Here is a 17,639-nt window from a genome sequence, read left to right on the forward strand (position 1 = left end):
ATCCAGCGGAGCCGCAAGAACGTTCGCCTGTAGGCGCACTTGATGACGGTACTGGTGACAGCGCAGTGCCGCCGTCACTGACCAGTGCATGGGGCGAACTTTGTGCCGTGGCAAACGAGATTCCCGATCGAGAGACATGAAATTGCTGCATGGTAAGGCCCGCCAAAGCAAACTAACTGACTGTAAATAAAATGTGTTTTTTGTAAATTCCATGTCTTTTCCATGCAAGAGAGAAATTTTGTGCTTTCCCCGCCGATTTCGTTATTGCGGGTTTCAACTGTACTACAAATAATGTGTCCTATGTATTCTTTGGCTTCATCAGGTGGTGTCTAACAAACAATCCCACGATCCGTTCCCCTTCTTTCGTTTTTACTGTAAAGTAATTTATATAGTAAACTAATGAGAGCAGTATTTCATTGTAATTTCAAGGATTAAAGCATGGGTAAGAGCTTCATATTAGCGGCAGTAGAGTGAAAATAATAGTTTTTAGCGAATTAAAAATTCTGTGCAATTCTGTACGGATTATAGTGAATTGAGGTGTAGTGACCAGATGGATATATTGTAATTTCTAAAAATAAATTTTTGAAATAACCTTTATATACGAGCATCATTTTGCCTTTAGTGATATGCTCTTTTTTTTTTAACCCCTGCAAAGTGATGCTAGTTCATGTTACTGCTTACTCTTACATATTTGTTTGGACTACAGTTGAGCTCATGTAAAGCAGTACCATTTAAAGTAGAGCTGTGCGAATAGTAAAATTTTGAGTGCAAAGCGAATTCGAATAATAAAGTTTGAGTGTGAATCGAATCGAATAATTTTTTGATATTTCTCGAATATATTTCAAATACTTTGAGCTGAAATTACAGAAAAAAAGTTGCAGAGGATTCCTAAGCATATTCGAAATTATATTCCAAAAACATTATAGTTCCGCAATGGCGCAACCGCGCGCCGCCATTTTGGGCTCGTCGGAAAGAGCACTTCTCAGTCCTCAAATTTACCGCCTCAGCTATGTCCTCCATCCAGAAACAAGCGCACAAAAAGCAAATGCTTAAAGTTCGCTTTGAGGTCTCCTATTGGCTGCGTCCGCGATGTTGCTTCAGCATGCCTCGCCATTGGTCCGATGCTCGCTCCGGGAGAGCGTCGTCTGCTGCTTGCGCATCGAGAGGTCAAGGTTGTCGACAATCGTGCTACTTAGTGACACATTCACTCGTTCTGTGTTCATAGGTCAACGATCCCTTAGAATATAATTACGCTTTATTTTGGCAGCTGCAAGCGGAAGCTCAATCATCAGATTACGATAGTGCGCCACGCTCGTTGCGAACATCGCAGACCGACTCATGGGGCCCGCGGCTAGAGTATCTGTTTATCAGCACTTCGGACCTCGTGATGAAGACCATCGCTCGAGGACTCTTTGTACTCACAATCGAGCATGACGTACTTTGAAACATTGGGCACCGCGGCGCACATCTCAACCAAGCTTATTGCTCGAAGTCGTGGCTTGGCCTAACTCGCACAAGTTGCCGCTTTTTCCCAAAAGCGAAGAAGCTGCAATGTGCTTTGTCGCAAGCAACGAATCGCATCGCCCGCTGGCTCCTCGGAATCGTGAATGGGCACTTGACGCATCGGCAGCAGAATCCCCGGCCAAGTTCATCGCACTGGTGGATGCAGCTAGCAGCTTCATACGTCGGCATCCCAAAACGCATGACCAAGCACGCTGCACGCCGATTTATCATCGTTATATTTATTTTCCGGAGGTTTGAATAGTTCGAATAGTAAAATTCCGGTTCGAATTGAATCTAATAGCAGACACTATTAAAAAGATATTCAAAAGTTCGAATATTCGCACACCCCTAATTTAAAGTACTCTTTTAGCTACTATGAACTGTTTCTCTAGATCCAGAATGTTTTACATGGAGTGTCTGTCAGAGCTGCCCAAGAATAATGGCTGGGCATTTTGATAAGTTCAGTTACAATGAGAACAATAAACTGTGGGCCAGGAAGCATCTAAACAAACTTGGAGTGAGGAGAAAGGCGGCGTGGCACCTCCACAGCTCATGCCCCATGAACTCAGCCACTTAGTGCTGTGCCGTGCCTTCCTTTTATTTGTCAACACGACAGCGTTGAAGAACCCATGTGGCAGAAAATGCGCTGTCAGTGTCGGCGACGTTGGTTGTGAGGCCATGCGAGGCCAGCTTTGAGGCCATGCTCGACAGTATATCAGCAAAGACGTCCCTGAGGGATCTCATATTGGTGGGAACAACTCACACCTGTCGCCATGACAACTACTTGGTGTGAGTGGAGAAGTGCACACTTAGACAGGGACAAAGTAGGCAACACGACACAAGCGCTAACTACCCAACAAATCTCACGGACTACTTTTTCTTTATTCTTGGCAATCGCATCAACTTCATCAAATTCAGGCTGACACCCACACGTGCCGCAGTGCAGTTCTACAGTTCTACTAGGCATAGGTCTTTCTCTGCTGTTTCCAAATAAACATTTGTTGGGTAGTTCGCGCTTGTGTTATGTTGCTTACTCTGTCCCTGTCTAAGTGTGCCCTATTCCACTTACGTTATGTACCAACAATTCTGAGCTACTTTTCTCAACTACTTGGTGTCACCAGGCATGAAAGAGACATCGGACAAGGAGCCTGTTGACATTTATATCTACCAGCAGAACCTCGATTCCAGTGTCAATCATGCTATTTGGAACCCTATCACCAAGGAAGCCTTGTTGGCAATAATCCACTCACAAAGCAGAACCCTTCCAAGGACTACCTCGCAAGGAAGTGCAATGCAGTGCGAAGATTGCTGACAGCACCGCGCACCTATTGATGCCGCAACCATGATTTGGAATGGGCCAGTGCCTGTCATCACACGATAATGAGACAATGTATAAAACTGCCACATGCGTTCGACTTGCGATATCAACCACGCGTATATTGTGCAAGAAAGTGGCTTACCATTGCAAGGAGATACTACTGCGGGTGTATTCCTCCAGAGCAAAATTCTTCCATTCAATATATAATATAATATAATGCTCGTTCAGACGCTAATGTTACATTGAGTTCATGGAATGAGTTTCTGTGCTGAAGCGCTAGAGCCGCTTCTTATGAAAAAGGCTCATTAGTCTATACAGAGTAAAGAAATGTGATCTTTCAGGGAAATTTGATTGAAAACAGGGCAGTATAATGTAGAATCTTCAGAACTGCTAGAATAAAAATTCAGGTCACTGCCTGTGTAGTTGTTAATAGAGCGGTGCGAATAGCAAAATTTTGGGTGCGAAGCGAATTCGAATATTGGAGTGTGAGTGCGAATCGAATCGAATATTTTTCGAATATTTCTCGAATATTTCTAGAATATTTTTTGAATACTTCGAAGTGAGAAAGGATTCCTAAGCATATTCTTATGAGATAGCAACATGAAAGTGTTTCTTTTCGCTAGGTTGATGAAGCGCTGGCGGGGTGGTGTTTCACAGTTGTCTTATCAAGAATGAGGCAATGTAGAGGCTGAATTGTATTTATGGACATGATTTGGTGCAGCCAAAGAGTTGCCGACAACACTTTACGCGTGCTAGGCAAAATGCCATTTCCTCAGCCTCTCCTCCTCTTTCAGCTTCTGTGGAAGCCCAACTGATGTGGCAGACAAGGGTGTGCTCCCTTCAAGTCCGTTCCAAATCTGGCTCGTAGACATCGATATATATAAGAACATCTGAAATTTTGGATGCTAAAAAGCTTCGGCTTCCGATTTTTCGGACTTCTGCCCAAATTTCAGGTCCAAAACAGCTTTAATTGAGCCCCCACCTCTGCCACATCTTTCATTTCTAAGTTGGAACCAGCGTTTTCGTGAGTTGATACATTGGCGACCGTAGCGGAGCTTGAAAGGCAGCTTTGCCGCAATACCGGGGTGCGATGAGGTGAACCATATTGAAAATCTAGGGACCGCTTGCAATCAGACGTTTCTTAGCAAAGTTCAACCGTAACGGAGCTTGAAAGGCAGCTTTGCCGCAATACGAGAATGTAATGAGGTGAAGCATATTGAAAATTTGAAGGGGTCACTTATAATCAGACGTTGACTGTCTTGGCTAAGTTTGACCGCAACGGAGCTTGAAAGGCAACTTTGTCGCAATACAAGAGTGTAATCAGGTGAAGCATATTGAAAATCTAGGGACTATTTCCAATCGTACGTTGACTGTCTTGGCTAAGTTCGACCGTAAAGGAGCTTGAAAGGCAGCTTTGCCGCAATACGAGAGTGTAATGAGGTGAAGCATATAGAAAATCTGAAGGGGTCACTTTTAATTGGACGTTGGCTGTATTTGTTTTTGGGAAGTTCGAATAGTAAAATTCCAGTGCGAATCAAATCGAATAGCAAACACTATTAGAAAAATATTCGAAATTTCGAATATTCGCACACCCCTAGTTGTTAAATAAAAATTTGCTGAATGTTGATATATATTAATTTACTCTGTAAATCAACCAAGGTGAATGAATCAAGCATGGCACAGCTGCCGGCAGACTAGTGCAAGGCTGTGCAGTCCCTGCTAAACAGGCAGTGCACAGTGGGAAACAAGTGGCACGCGCATGTGCAGTGAGCATTGTGTTGGATGATTTGGTGTATTGATATCGAGGAGAAGTAATTTGTAAATAGTGCTTACAGTTGTTTTGGCACTGCTGTCTGTCCTACTTCACATTATGGTGTAACATAAGTAAACCTTATGCAAACATTGTGCCTGCCTTGTTAAGATGTGCATCCTCCTGGCTCGACAGGTTCGGAGCAACCGTCTGCATCTTCTGGAGCCGTCGTTGCATGCTGTTGCTCGCCTCTTGGGAGCACTGCGGCTACTACTGGGAGCACAGGAGGCCGCTCTTGCAGAGCAGCTTCTGGCGACACTGGAGGCCGTACTGGCTGAGGGAGCTGCCCATGTGCCTCCTCAGCTTCCTGAAGGTGTTACACAGGATGACATCACCTTCCTTCTGGCCCAAGTGGGCACTGGGCGGCCTAGTCCCCGTCTTTTGCAGCTGCTCATGCGTGTTGTGCCCTTCTTAACCCTCACTGACGAGGTGCGTCATCTTATCTTCTTCACATACAAAAGCTAACTTTTATGCCAGTCAAACCTCGTTAACACATACCCGCTTTAAACATACCAGTGGTTAAAGCGTAGTTGCGACGAATCCCTGACAGTCTCATAGAGCCTAATGCATTTGTCGACCGCTTAAGCCGTAGTGGTTCGTCATGTGCCTACTGGTTACTGTGTACCCTGCGTACGGCGATAACATTTTACACCATAAAATTTTACTGCGCCGCTTAACTTCCCAACACCACACTGTGCCGCCAAAGGTTTCAGTCTTTTCGAGAAGTGCAGAGAACGGTTGATCACCAATTCCGACTTTCGCGCGATTGTGGCGACGCCTTTGTGAGTAAGCATTGGGAAAGAACGAAGGCGAGGCGGCGGCCACCGTCGAACGTGCCAGCATGACTTATCGCTGACAACCTTATAATAAGCATCTTCAGCTATCTGCTCGAGCACGCGTGCGGCGCAGCGGTACTTTAAGCCTACTGCACGCTTTTAATAGGTGACAACCTGAACACACTGGGCCGCGGATCACTGCCGCCTCATTGTGCAAGACCATGTTCAAGCACACACCGCTTTGCAGAAACGAAAGCAGATCGCTGTTACGGAGTTAAGCATTGTGGGTCGCAGGCACCAAGAAACCTCACTGTATTGGTGCTATCACGTTAAACACACGCGTACAATACAGCAAGCGTAGTGCTGTTGTAACCATGCTGCACGCTTTTATTAAGCAACCACCCAAATGCGCCTCCGTCCGCTGCCAGGACCGCTAGAGCGCCACGGAGTGCACATTGACTGCAGGAAGCTTGTCATCGCCGTGTTAACCGAACAAGCTACCCGCCGCATTTGTGCACTGTCAAGAGCGAAGTGGGTACGAAGAACATTCCCACGACAAATGCGTGCGTGTGGTACGTGGCCCGGTAGTGACGACGCGAGCCGAGTAGGCGACTTGCTGCACGCAACTAGCCAGGAGACGATCGGTTCCACACGACCGTACTGCGTTTCATTGGAACTTCAAGCTGAACGTTTTGACAGAGTTGCCTGTCTGTTTGGTTAATTAAGACTTTCAAAAGGCTCCAACCAAAAAAGGGGGTTTATTTCCCAACGTTTCGAAATCAACTTTATTCCGTCTTCAGGGGTAGTGACAGCCCTGAAGGAGGATTCTCCCTGAAGAAGGAATCGAGCTAATTCCGTGGACATCCGGAAATAAACCCATTTTTTGGTTGGAGCCTTCTGAAAGTCTCAGTTCACTAGAACTGTGTCAGTTTTCGTTTAGTACCATATCACGGTACAGACGCATACGCATATATCGCGGAAAGTGGACACTGTTTGTTTGGTCACTATTTTGGTCACTGCGTATTCTGGACCCTGTAATAGTTTCGAAATGCTACTTCTCCCCCACGCGCTATGGGACGGTCGTGCGAGAGTGCCAAAATCTTTTCTCCACTTTGGCAGAGAAAGAAAAGGCTTTGCGGTGGGTGCTTTAGGCAATATTTGCTGTGGCACTGTATTTATTTCTTTGCTGACAGCAACGGTGTATGCCAGGAGATGCAAATGTGTACTTGGTTGGTAACGCTTACTACCATTTGGTGCATAGTTATGCCACGTTCCTGGCAGGTACGTATCAACGAAGCTTCACTGTACTCTGTTGTGCATTTCTGATCCAGAATAAGATGTACAGTACTCACGGATTCAAATGAGACATCAAATTTCTCAGTGTAACAACTGGTATTTGCAATTGCTTGAGATAACCACGTCATGTCGCGACGAATCTGGTCTCTAAAGATAATGCTGACTCTGATCTACGCATTCATATGACCCGAACTGAAGACAGTGGAGACGAAAGTATGGGGATTACTTACTAAGCCCTAAATCGTCCTGTTTCAATCTGGGAGTGCTGTATAGTTAAACATTAATGTAATGAAGCTGGTGAAATCGGCACTTTATTTTGTTTAATCAAAACTTCGTTTATTTGCAATTCTACCTTTTATGCAAAGTATAGTGGCAGAAGGATTTCTTCTTGCACACAGAGGGCTGCAAGAACATTAGAACAGTGCAGCAGTATAAAAAAAAGCAAATTCAATAACATACAAAAAAAATTATTTTTGCTGTACGTAGGATCTGATGACGACTTAATGCTGCATCGGCAAAGTCCTGTTGACACTGGCCATACATCATATGTGAAGCTGTAAGACACACTGACCTAATAATTCACTGTTACAATAAGGGTAAAATGAAGCTGTTGTACCTATCTGTCATTGCAGCTTGTCATGTAAAAATTGGGTGTCACCCACAGGAGTGTGATGCTGCTGCTATCACCTTCACCAGCTCAAACTACAGTTGAAACTCAATATAATGAAGTGATGAGTACGCCCGAATTATTTCATTAAATTGGGAAGTTTGTAAAATCAAGAAATGCGATTTTCTGCCCTTCAAAATCTAAAATTGTAACGTAGCGACACCATAAAGTTACCACGGCATTGTATTTGTCGCTAAATGACTCCTGCACTTGTGATAGGTCCGCGAGGGCTGCCCAGAAATGGAACCTCCCACGTCACCTGGACGTTCCATGTCCGGATGGTGCAAGTCAGGCAGACGGTCACGTGAAGCTATGACAGGCTATGGAACACTTAAACCTAGCAACGTTGCTTGTTGGGCGAGTTGGAACGAGTCAGTCATAACGTAGTTCAGCGCAAAAAACAGGCAACAGACGAGTAAGAGGACAAGGACACAGCGCATTCTTCCAACTAAAGTTTATTGGATTGGTTTATTGGTTTTTTTCTTTTTTCTTTTATCTTTTCTTGCTTTCCCTGTGTGTATATATACACGCGTTCCAATCCAATAAACTTTAGTTGGAAGAATGCGCTGTGTCCTTGTCCTCTTACTCGTCTGTTGCCTGTTTTTTGCGCTGAACTACGTTATCACTTAAACTTACCACGGTAGAACTGCTTGCTGCACACCATCAGAAGGCACTTTGCTGGTCTGATACCTGACAAACCATTCTCGGCCATGTTCTGCGTTGCCAGGGTAGTAATGAAAGTAATGAATGTGCAATATGTGTGGCATTGTGGAACCGAACAAAACCTCCTTGTGGAATTTGAGACGTTTTCTAGAGCTACGGCGCATAGAATCACGATATAGAAACAAGAGCCCCGTGCACTTCCACACACTGCATGGGCGGCGTATCCACATCAACGGAGCAACAGTGCTGCCAACTGTAGCCAACTGTAACAACTGCTGCCAACTATCTTTACCAAGAACTACCTTCGTTTGCATCAATATTGTTGCATATTGTTGCACTGCATGCAGCAGGGAATTAGCAACTTTGTTCCGAACACAGCCGAAACACAGCCATTGACCGAGGGCGCGTTTCTTTTGTCAAACTTTTGTTGAGCCCTCGGCCGATCCCCCCCCCCCCCTCTTTTGTTCATTTAGCGAGGATCTCTTTCCTGAAGACCCGGCCTTAGGTAATACAGTAGAACCTCGTTGATACGTTCCCGCTTACTACGATTTCCCGGCTCCTACGCTCGAAATCGCGAAAATTAAAAATAACCCAATACAGCTGTGTGTAATACGTTCCGGTTAATACGTTCCCGGAAAATACGATTATTCGGCAGCAACGTTCAGCACCGCGGAAAACTGCGGTCGTATGATACGTTTTGTACTCAGAAACTCCCATTCAGGCGCGCAAAAAAGGCCCTCTCGTGTACTTGTGAAGCGAGAAGTGGCAGACAGCCGCCGCGCGGCGACGGCAGCTTCTTCGCAGTGCCTTTCCCCCCCTCTGCGCTTTCTCTGCTTTGCACAATTGTCCCCTCCGCGTCTCTTCCGAATTGCTCGATTGTCCCCTCTGTGTCTTCTCCGAATTGCTCGATCGCCGCCCTGTCAACCACACACCGACCCGAAGGCAGGCGGCGACGCTGGCCGTCAAAATCTTCAAACGGCTTGCCGCGGAAACGCACATGCCGCCGCCGCATCGCCACCGCTGCACAACACGGCGCGACCCGTAACCATAGCAACGCCGCCATTGTGCCCAGTGAATATGGCCGATAATTTCCCCCACACTTTTCTCCCGGAGCGCATTCGTTTTTGGGTTGCTGCGCCCGGCGCAATTCCAGTCGGCGTATTTCTCTGGCTGGGCAATTCTGCCTACCAGCGGGTCGTCAGAAGCTGCCAGAAAAGATTTGTTCTGGAAGATATCTGGAAAGTTTTTGGTTATCAGACGCCAAAACGAGACGATGCGCGCTCGCCGCCATCTTTTTGAGGACTCGACAGATCAAAGTGCGTGTGCTTGGGGACTTCACCTTCGGTTGCCATTACGCCGGGCGTTATCTTTTAAAGCCCGTTCCGCCGTGCGAGATGGTGCGATTACGAGTCGCAGCGAACATAGCTCGTGTCTGAAGTTAAGACAGAACGCAAACTGATCAGCGCGAGTATGCAACGTAGTATGCGATTGCCACGAACAGCTGTCGCTTTCGGGGACACTTATCACTTTCGCAAGATTTCGCATATTGTGTTGTACCACGATTGTTACGTGCACTGTGAAGAGTGGAGCTTGTTAAGGGGAGATGCGGGTCGAAAAACATGAGTTTTCTACAAAATTATCGATTTTTTGTTTTCGCCTGTTTTGTTAAGATTAGTACCTCTACTGTTCTGAAAAAAAAAATCAATGTCGAGACTCAACTGGAAATGCTTTAAAATTGCGTCTAAAGAGCACAAGGTGGCTGTCAAAAGGCCGAAAGTGTGTCATCTTCGAGCACCTTGCCGCTGATAATGCGCCGCCGCTCACCATTGTCGACCGCATGAGGCGAAGAGCCGAGCCTCACTCTTCAAATAACAACAGTTTCCCGCGCTGCTGCAGCGCAAGAAATAATAAAGAGAAGCACGCTTTTGCCGCCTTCTTCGAGCGCCGCGACTGGCTTTAAATCACGTGGTACGGATCGGGAGCCGCCATTGGCCGCTGCGCGCCTGTGTGTGCTGTGAAGCCTACTTGCAGGATCCGTGTCTCGTCGAGCAGCGCAGCTGAACAACGCTTTTCTCGAGTGCTTATCCGTTATGGATGAAGAAAGCCGTAGGAAGCGCGGTCACCGGCCTGTGAAGTTTCACGCGACGCACAAATTTCGAGGACGCCGGCGCAAATCAAAGCCGAACACTCAAACCACGAAAAGATCGTCTGCTGCCGCAAGGCGTAGTGGCAGTGACGCCGATGCGTCCGACGAGTTTGCCGCGGCATTCGAATATGTTAGTGCCTCCCAGAAAAAGATCGGACTCTTCGAAGACGAAGAAAAATCGCAGGACGACGAGTCTTCGTTGATTGCTGATATGAGAGCACTGAACATGTTGGTTTAATCGAGGGCACTCCAGTTTTGAACGTGTTCTGGAAGAGCTTGGCGTGCTCCCGCCTCATGATCTGGTTGCTCTTGGCACATCACGGGACAGCACACGCCAGAAAAAAATGTCTCAAAAACTAACAGGAGAAGCAAGGGCCCGTCGGCGTGCGCTGAAGAAAAAATCTCTTGTCGAGGAGTCAGCTCGAAAGAGCCGTGAGGGCCAAACCTATGGTGCTGGCGCATTTTAATGGCAGTGGCCACTACAAGGAGGATTGTTCTTTCTTGTGTACAAATTTCGTTGCATTCAATGACATCTTTGATAAATAAACATACAATTTTGACTTTAAAACTCGTTTTTCTCAAAACACAAATTTTGCCATTTTTGTCAATGTGCCCCTCCTTTTTCGGGTACTTCTGGTGCTCAGATCTGCATGAAATTTTTCCCAAAGTTTTTCCAAAGTACGAGAAATGCAATTATCTTGTTTAAGTTTCGATATTCTTATTATAAAATAAAAAAAAAGTTATGTAAACTTTCACTAGGGTAGGAGAAATATGAACTTCCAACGTTAAAATTTTTCACGTCTAGTACATATTTTGTATGGACTTCCTAATTAGTTATTTGCATTCCGCACTTTATTTGAAACATTATGAACTATCAATTGTAAAAAATTATTGAAGTTTAGGTCTGAAAAGAGGGGGGGGGGGGCAAAATGCTTCAGTTTTTCACTTTGTCATGTTGCAGAACTAAAAGTATGCAACTTGCAAGAAAACTAATTATATATTTGAAATCAGCATAAAAAGTTCTATAAGCAGCTCAAGTTTCATTGCTCTAGGGTGAATATTAAAGAAAAAGTGTCTTCGAGTAGCATCTCCTTTTAAGCCTTTAGCGGGGCGGATTTTTCTTCACGGACGGGGCAAGTCACGCGTGATCTTGCGAACATACGTTAGCGTATCCCAAATGCGTATGCTCGAGAATATCACTTCTGCTCTTCGGCAAACCTAGCCCCATATTTCCAAGCGGCAATGCAGAAAAAACCGACGCTTGTGGCGCAAAGTTTCATCTACTGACATGGCGGTAGCGTTTCTTTACGTTTACGCTGGTTGTCACAGCGTTCGATTTTGCAATATTCGGGTTGTCTCGGGATTTCAATACACGTGACCACAACGTTATTTTCCCGGAACTAGTTGGCTGACCTCTGGCTGCCAGCGACATGCCAGGAGTTCGAAAATCGAAAAGTCCCTCCATGTTTCTTGAGAAATAATTTTTTTTTTGCCCTTGCACCTCAATATGGCCTTGTCAGCCTCAATTTTTACTGGATTCGGATCGTACGTTTTCCCGGATCATACGTTTATTTTCTGCTTTTTTTTTTCGGAAACGTATCAACGAGGTTCTACTGTACGAGGGTTTATTGGTCAGCTTCCAGCTCGTAATAAGATACAGTAGACTCTCATTAAACGGAACCTGAAGGGACCAGGAAGATATGTTTAACAGGAGTTCCATTTACTGAGAGATGAACAAGGGTGCAGAATACAAGTACGAAACCAATCTTGTCAGAAGCACTTGTTCCATTTAAGCAGCAGTTCCGTTTAAGAGATTTCCGTTTACTGAGAGTCTACTGTATGTCCTACGTGATGCCACCTGGCAACAAAAGAGTGTTCCATACTCGCCGTCATGGCTGCGAGCAGCTCTGGCTAACACTCCCAGGATTACAGAAACATAAATACCCAATAAAAGTGGATGGGAAAGCAACCGCCGCTGTAGCTCAATTGTTAGTGCATCGGACGCGTTATCCAAAGGTTGTAGGTTCGGTCCCTACCTGCTGCTAGTTGATTTTTCATTCACTTTAATTCCTTTCCATTTATGTTGTAATTACAGTCAAACTCCTCAATAACGAAATTGCCAGGGAAGTGAGTTTTGTTCATTATTGTGAGAATTTCGTTCTCGCGAAAATAGAAAAATATGCTCACCAATTACTTCGCACAACCAAATTTATTTAAGGAAGTCGCTTATCTTGCTCTTTTTCACGTTGCTATGAAAGAGCTTGACGGCTCGAGCCTCACAGTTTGACGAGCTTTGCATAGCTTCGTCATCATTGTGGGCGTCGAGGAAAGAGCTAATGATTTCAGAAGCATCAAGAACTTCGCGCGAACTTACTTGCCTTTGTTGCGTTTTGTTGCTTTCCTCACTCTCGTCAACACTCTCATATTCCTTGCACACACTTTCAATGATAGCGTTGTCGCTGAACTCTTCTTGCACGACCTGGTCGGCGTCAGCACACAAAAAGTCGTGGAGTTCAACAGCATCTTGTTGAACTTGCCGCTACCATCCCGTCAGTCTCATTGTTATCATCATCATCCAGCCGAATTTAAACAGCAATGGTCGCACCGAAATGTATGTGCCCGACTTGTTGAATGAGCAGTGCTGCAATTTTAGGGCCTCTGGGTTCCTAACTAGCTCATGGGTTTAGAAAAAATGTTGTGGATTACTACCTGAAACTTTCGTTATTGCGGGAGTGCTGTTTAAAACCTTTTCACTGTCGAGAGGGGGCAGATGCATTGAATTCTATGGACATTCGCTGGGAACCCAGATTTCTTCGTTGTTCGAGAATTTCGTTCTTGAGGGCCTTCGTTATTGAGGGGTTCAACTGTATTGTACTACAGCTAAAACATACAAGTAATGTCCGCTACACCTTCCTACAGCTGTGCCATTTCAAGTACTTCATGCCTCAGCCGGTCATTTGGCTCGTACTGAGCCCTCTACAACAGTATTTACCAATGCATGTCGTTGAGTTTCCAAAACCACTGGTACGCTTTCAATTGTACACTTTGTCTTTTTAAGCGCCTTGTGAGCAAGACGCGTTGCCAGACATCGGTTGGTGTTCAGCTAATTGAATTCACTTCAAAGTACACTATCTGGATTCGGCTACTTTTTATCCATCATTCAAGTTGACACAGGACAGTGCCAGTCCATACCAAGTATCAGACTTTCTCACGTATAAACCGCTCCTGCATGTAATCCACACCTATGATGACAAACCGTGAAAAAAAAAAAAAAAAAACTGCGTAGTGCAGTGGATGCCACCTTCCTCGCATTACCATGAAGCAGCGACGCAAAGCCAACTTGTGCGCCAAAATTCGCGCATAATCTTCACCCCGACTGTAACTCCGAATTTTCTGCATATTTTGTGCAGGTTATTCATAAGAAAGTACGTTACTTGCATACTCCGTCAGACTTTCACACAGCAATAGCACGTAGTTACCGTGGCGGCCACAGGGTGCCACCACATGCTGGTGGCACGCTCGTCGTCATACTGGATGTGTGCGAACACATTCAAACAAAAAGAAAAGAAGAGAAAGTTCTCAATGTCATAAGGCATGCTGATGTAGCTCTTTCCCCCTTTGTTATCACCCCATGAAGTTTCCAGTGCGCTCATCAGGACAAACGAAAAGAAAAAGTGCTTGGAGCGTGCATCAAATTCTTTCAGCTTTGCTTGCACTTGACAGATTTTTTGCGACAAGCGATTCATGAAACACTAAACTGCCATAGTGAGGTAATTCAACAGTTACTTCAAAAGCTGTTGGAGATCCCCTTTTATATAATTCTATGACTTGTTTATGCGCTTTACAGCAACCGATAGGTCTGTTTGTAGCCATGTTACGTCTATCACTACTCATTCCTGTTGCATTGAAGACTACTTAGTCGCTCTTTGGCAATACAGGGTTGTTGCATTATAAAACACTGCATCCTCAATTCTACGAGTTGGAAAGCTTTCCTCCATCTCTCTCTCCCCTCATCATTTTTTTTATTATTATGGTATTATTGTTTACAATAATAAACACTGTCTTTGATGTTGATCTTCTCAGGCCAAAATGGATGTCCTCATCAACCACTTCAAGCGGCAGCTCAATTTCATTCGCTTTGATGGGGAACACACACCAGAGGATGATGTCCAGCTAGAGTGTTTCTGCAACCTGAGTGCTGGAATTGAACGCAATGATAATGGCAATCGACTCAAAGACCTTCTTGTTGCCCGTGGCATCGTAGAGGGTGCTATTCAGTACCTGCTTGTGTATGCACCACCTGCCAAGTAAGTACCAATCACATTTTTTTTCTTTTGGGGAGTGTTTCTGCCACAACAATAATCGTCATCTGGCTTGCTCGCGTTTCCTTTCTTAAAAACCCAGCTCTCGTCACTTTCCTATCAAGAATAGTATGTCACGCTGATAACGTGCACACCGTTCGTGACTGGGAAGTGCCGGGACCACGGTGATAATGCGAGGAAAGTGCACGAGGTGGATGACTATTATTGTTGTGTAGCAGAAATGCTCCCCAAATACTCTACTTTTTTTTTAGAGTGGAGGGTTGCTAAATGGGCAATAAATATAAAATTGGACTACATTTTATCTGTTCTGGCACTGAAAAATCTGATTTGGCTACATGCCATTTTGCTGCCTTGTACTTGCATTCAGCAGAATGTAGAAACTTCTATTTAGTGACATAATTCACTGCTGCACATTAACGGAGGGCTATAATAAAGCCATGGTTGCATCACATTCACAAATGCGCACTGTTCGTTTGTTACCCCCACCACTAAGATCTCTGGGTTTCAGCACATTCTCCTGCCAGATAACACACCGATAGAGGGGTTTGCAGGACAAAACTTGTTGCATGCACACTCTGTATGCCTGGGGAGTGGGTCGGAGTGCTGCTTTTACAGCTGTTTAACCCTTTGAGGGTCTAATTTTTTCGCAAAATACACTTCAAAAATGTTTAATTTTTTTTATTTCTGAATTAAGTTTCTCAGACGATTCTATCTAAGAAAAAAATTTGCATATTCAAAATGCGAATATTCGAAGTGCTCGAATACGGCATAGACCTTTTATATAAATTCGTGAGTCTCCGGAGTCGCGAATATCCGCACTATAAGCGGTACCACACTATAACCAAAACAACCTTCTTGAAAGGTTGCACTTGCGCAAAACGTGTTGAGCATGTAGCTTCGCGTGTCCGATAATCGAGACATGCGATTCGGGGCGCTTACAACCACTTAAATTTCCGAATGTTCAAAAATTAACCACCAAAGACCCGCATTGCCAACGAAATAAACGAGGGCGGGGGGGAGCAAAGAAAACAAAATGCCATCGCGGAAATTCGCCGACCACGTTTCAGGCCACCTCGAGGCATGAGCATTGCACAGAAACTGTCAAATCGCGACCGAAATTTCGCGTGCTGAACGGTACCGATCGATCAATTTCACAGGTGCGCATTCGATGTCCAAGACATTGCGATCGAATCGGGAACCACCATTCGAGAGTTGCATATGCCAACCATGCCCTCGTTTTCATTAACGATATGATTCCCTTCCCTTCATGTGCAGCCATCGCAAAGAGTTTCATCGATTCCGCACAAAACCGCAACTTTGATCGCCCATGACCACTACCGAAAAGCAATCAACGCTGATTAGGCCCAGCCTGCGGTTCAGCGTGTTGTCGTGGGAAGTTTATCCAAGACAACATGAAGATCGGACATCGAAAAGATCGCACTCAAGCACTGACCCAGGAACAGCGTGCGTGATACTAAGTTTGTGTTCACGGTCTGGAGATCAACGGCGACAAAAGGCCGCCAAGCTCGTTTAAGTCCGTGCACAGGCAGAAAAGGGAAAGCTCGCGTCATGAAGCCGTAAAGCTTTTCAGTTTGCGGACGAGGTAGCAAACGCGATATCAGTAGCAAGCGTGATAACGACGACGCTTTTTCCGACAGGAAACTTAAAGCGCACTTGATGAGGACGCGATCGAACGTTCTACGTGGATCGCGCCACCAGCAAGCGCCGGTGCCGGCAAGGCTCAGGTGCAAAGGTTTCTCTGTCGCCTAGGCAATCGCCATCCTTTCCCACTCAGCGAGCCCGCGCAGTGCCACCGCGGTCCTTTTTTTTTTCCCTCCCTCCGCCCCTCGTTCATTCACTGCGCATGCCCTCGCCCTTCGTAACGACCTCGTCGCTCTCTCCCCAGCAGTGTACCTCCTTTGAGAACCGCACTCGCTACCGCGTTTGTCAGAAATATTTTCCCGCAACCGCATTATAAACAGTATTTCATCTTGGGGGACTGCACAATAAGCAGTATGCGTATACATGGCGTTCTATGGGAGGGTAAACAGGAGTCGAAAAAGACCGCATTGTAACCGGTCCTGCACTATAAGCGGTTACGTTATAAGTGGTCTGCACTGTATTCGCACCTGTTAGGTGATGCCGTACATGTACAGCAAAAACCCTCAAAGGGTTAAAACTAGGGGTGTGCGAATATTCGAAATTTCGAATATTTTTCGAATAGTGTTTGCTATTCGATTCGATTCGCACTGGAATTTTACTATTCGAACTATTCGAACTTCCCAAAAACTATTACAGTGTGGGATGCGGGTCGGTGAAGAACGGATCCCAACATAAAACGAAACGATGTTTATTAACGTAGTAGCAGCAGCAGGGCAAGCATGCCGATGCTGCGCTTCGGAAGGTTAGAGAAACAAACATGAAACCAAGCTTAGTAGCTTGGGTTATATAGCCAGCAGTGGTGACGTAAGCCTCCGGTGAAACTGTGTGGCGCTGTCTTTTATCGGAAGCGTGTTGCAGCAAGTAGCTGTGTCACGCCGGGCTAATCAGTGACGAGACGGAGGCTGCGTAGGTCTGTGCGCAGTGGTCGCCACATCACCACCCCGCGGAGTGCAGAGCCCTCAGGGTCTGTAGAAATCTGGGAGGCGTACCAGACGTCCAGAGCATGTCGTGAAAGGAGCGGGCTGCGACGTCGGTGGCTGTGGAAGGACGCCAGTTGAAAGAGTGGCGGTGCCAGGTTCGTTCGCCGCGATGTATGCGGGCTTGAGTCGGTCAATCGAGACGCGGACGTCGTTCCCGTTCAAGCGCAAGGTGAAGTTCTTGTCGTCGCGATGGACGACTAGATAGGGTCCGCTGTAGGGTGGCTGGAAAGGCCGGCGGACGGTGTCGTCGCGGAGGAAAGCATGCGTGCACGATGCTAGCTCTTTGAACACAAAAGGTGTGGTCTTGTTGTGGTGGGCTGCAGGGGAAGGGCGTAAGGCAGCGATGGTGCGTCGGAGCCGGGCGACGAAGTCGGTGGGGTCTGACGTCGTAGTGCTGGATGGCAGAGCATCGAGAAATTCAGCTGGCAGACGGAGTGGTTCCCCGTAGACGAGCTCTGCTGGCGTAGTATGGATGTCCGGCTTGAAGGTGGCGCGA

The 17,639-nt window shown here is 46.0% G+C and overlaps 1 protein-coding gene across 1 annotated transcript in view; it reads left to right on the forward strand.

Annotated features, from left to right (window-relative positions):
* The window catches only part of LOC119400896 (E3 ubiquitin-protein ligase UBR4), a gene marked incomplete at its 5' end in the record, with an annotated part of 438,348 nt that overhangs the window by 357,199 nt on the left and 63,510 nt on the right, over nt 1-17,639 (forward strand). The window contains 2 exon segments of the mRNA XM_037667804.1: nt 4,767-5,060; nt 14,263-14,486. Coding sequence (XP_037523732.1) covers nt 4,767-5,060; nt 14,263-14,486 — 518 coding nt within the window.

This window comes from Rhipicephalus sanguineus, chromosome 1 (genome assembly GCF_013339695.2).
Source record: "Rhipicephalus sanguineus isolate Rsan-2018 chromosome 1, BIME_Rsan_1.4, whole genome shotgun sequence".
Classification (NCBI taxonomy): Eukaryota; Metazoa; Arthropoda; class Arachnida; order Ixodida; family Ixodidae; genus Rhipicephalus; species Rhipicephalus sanguineus.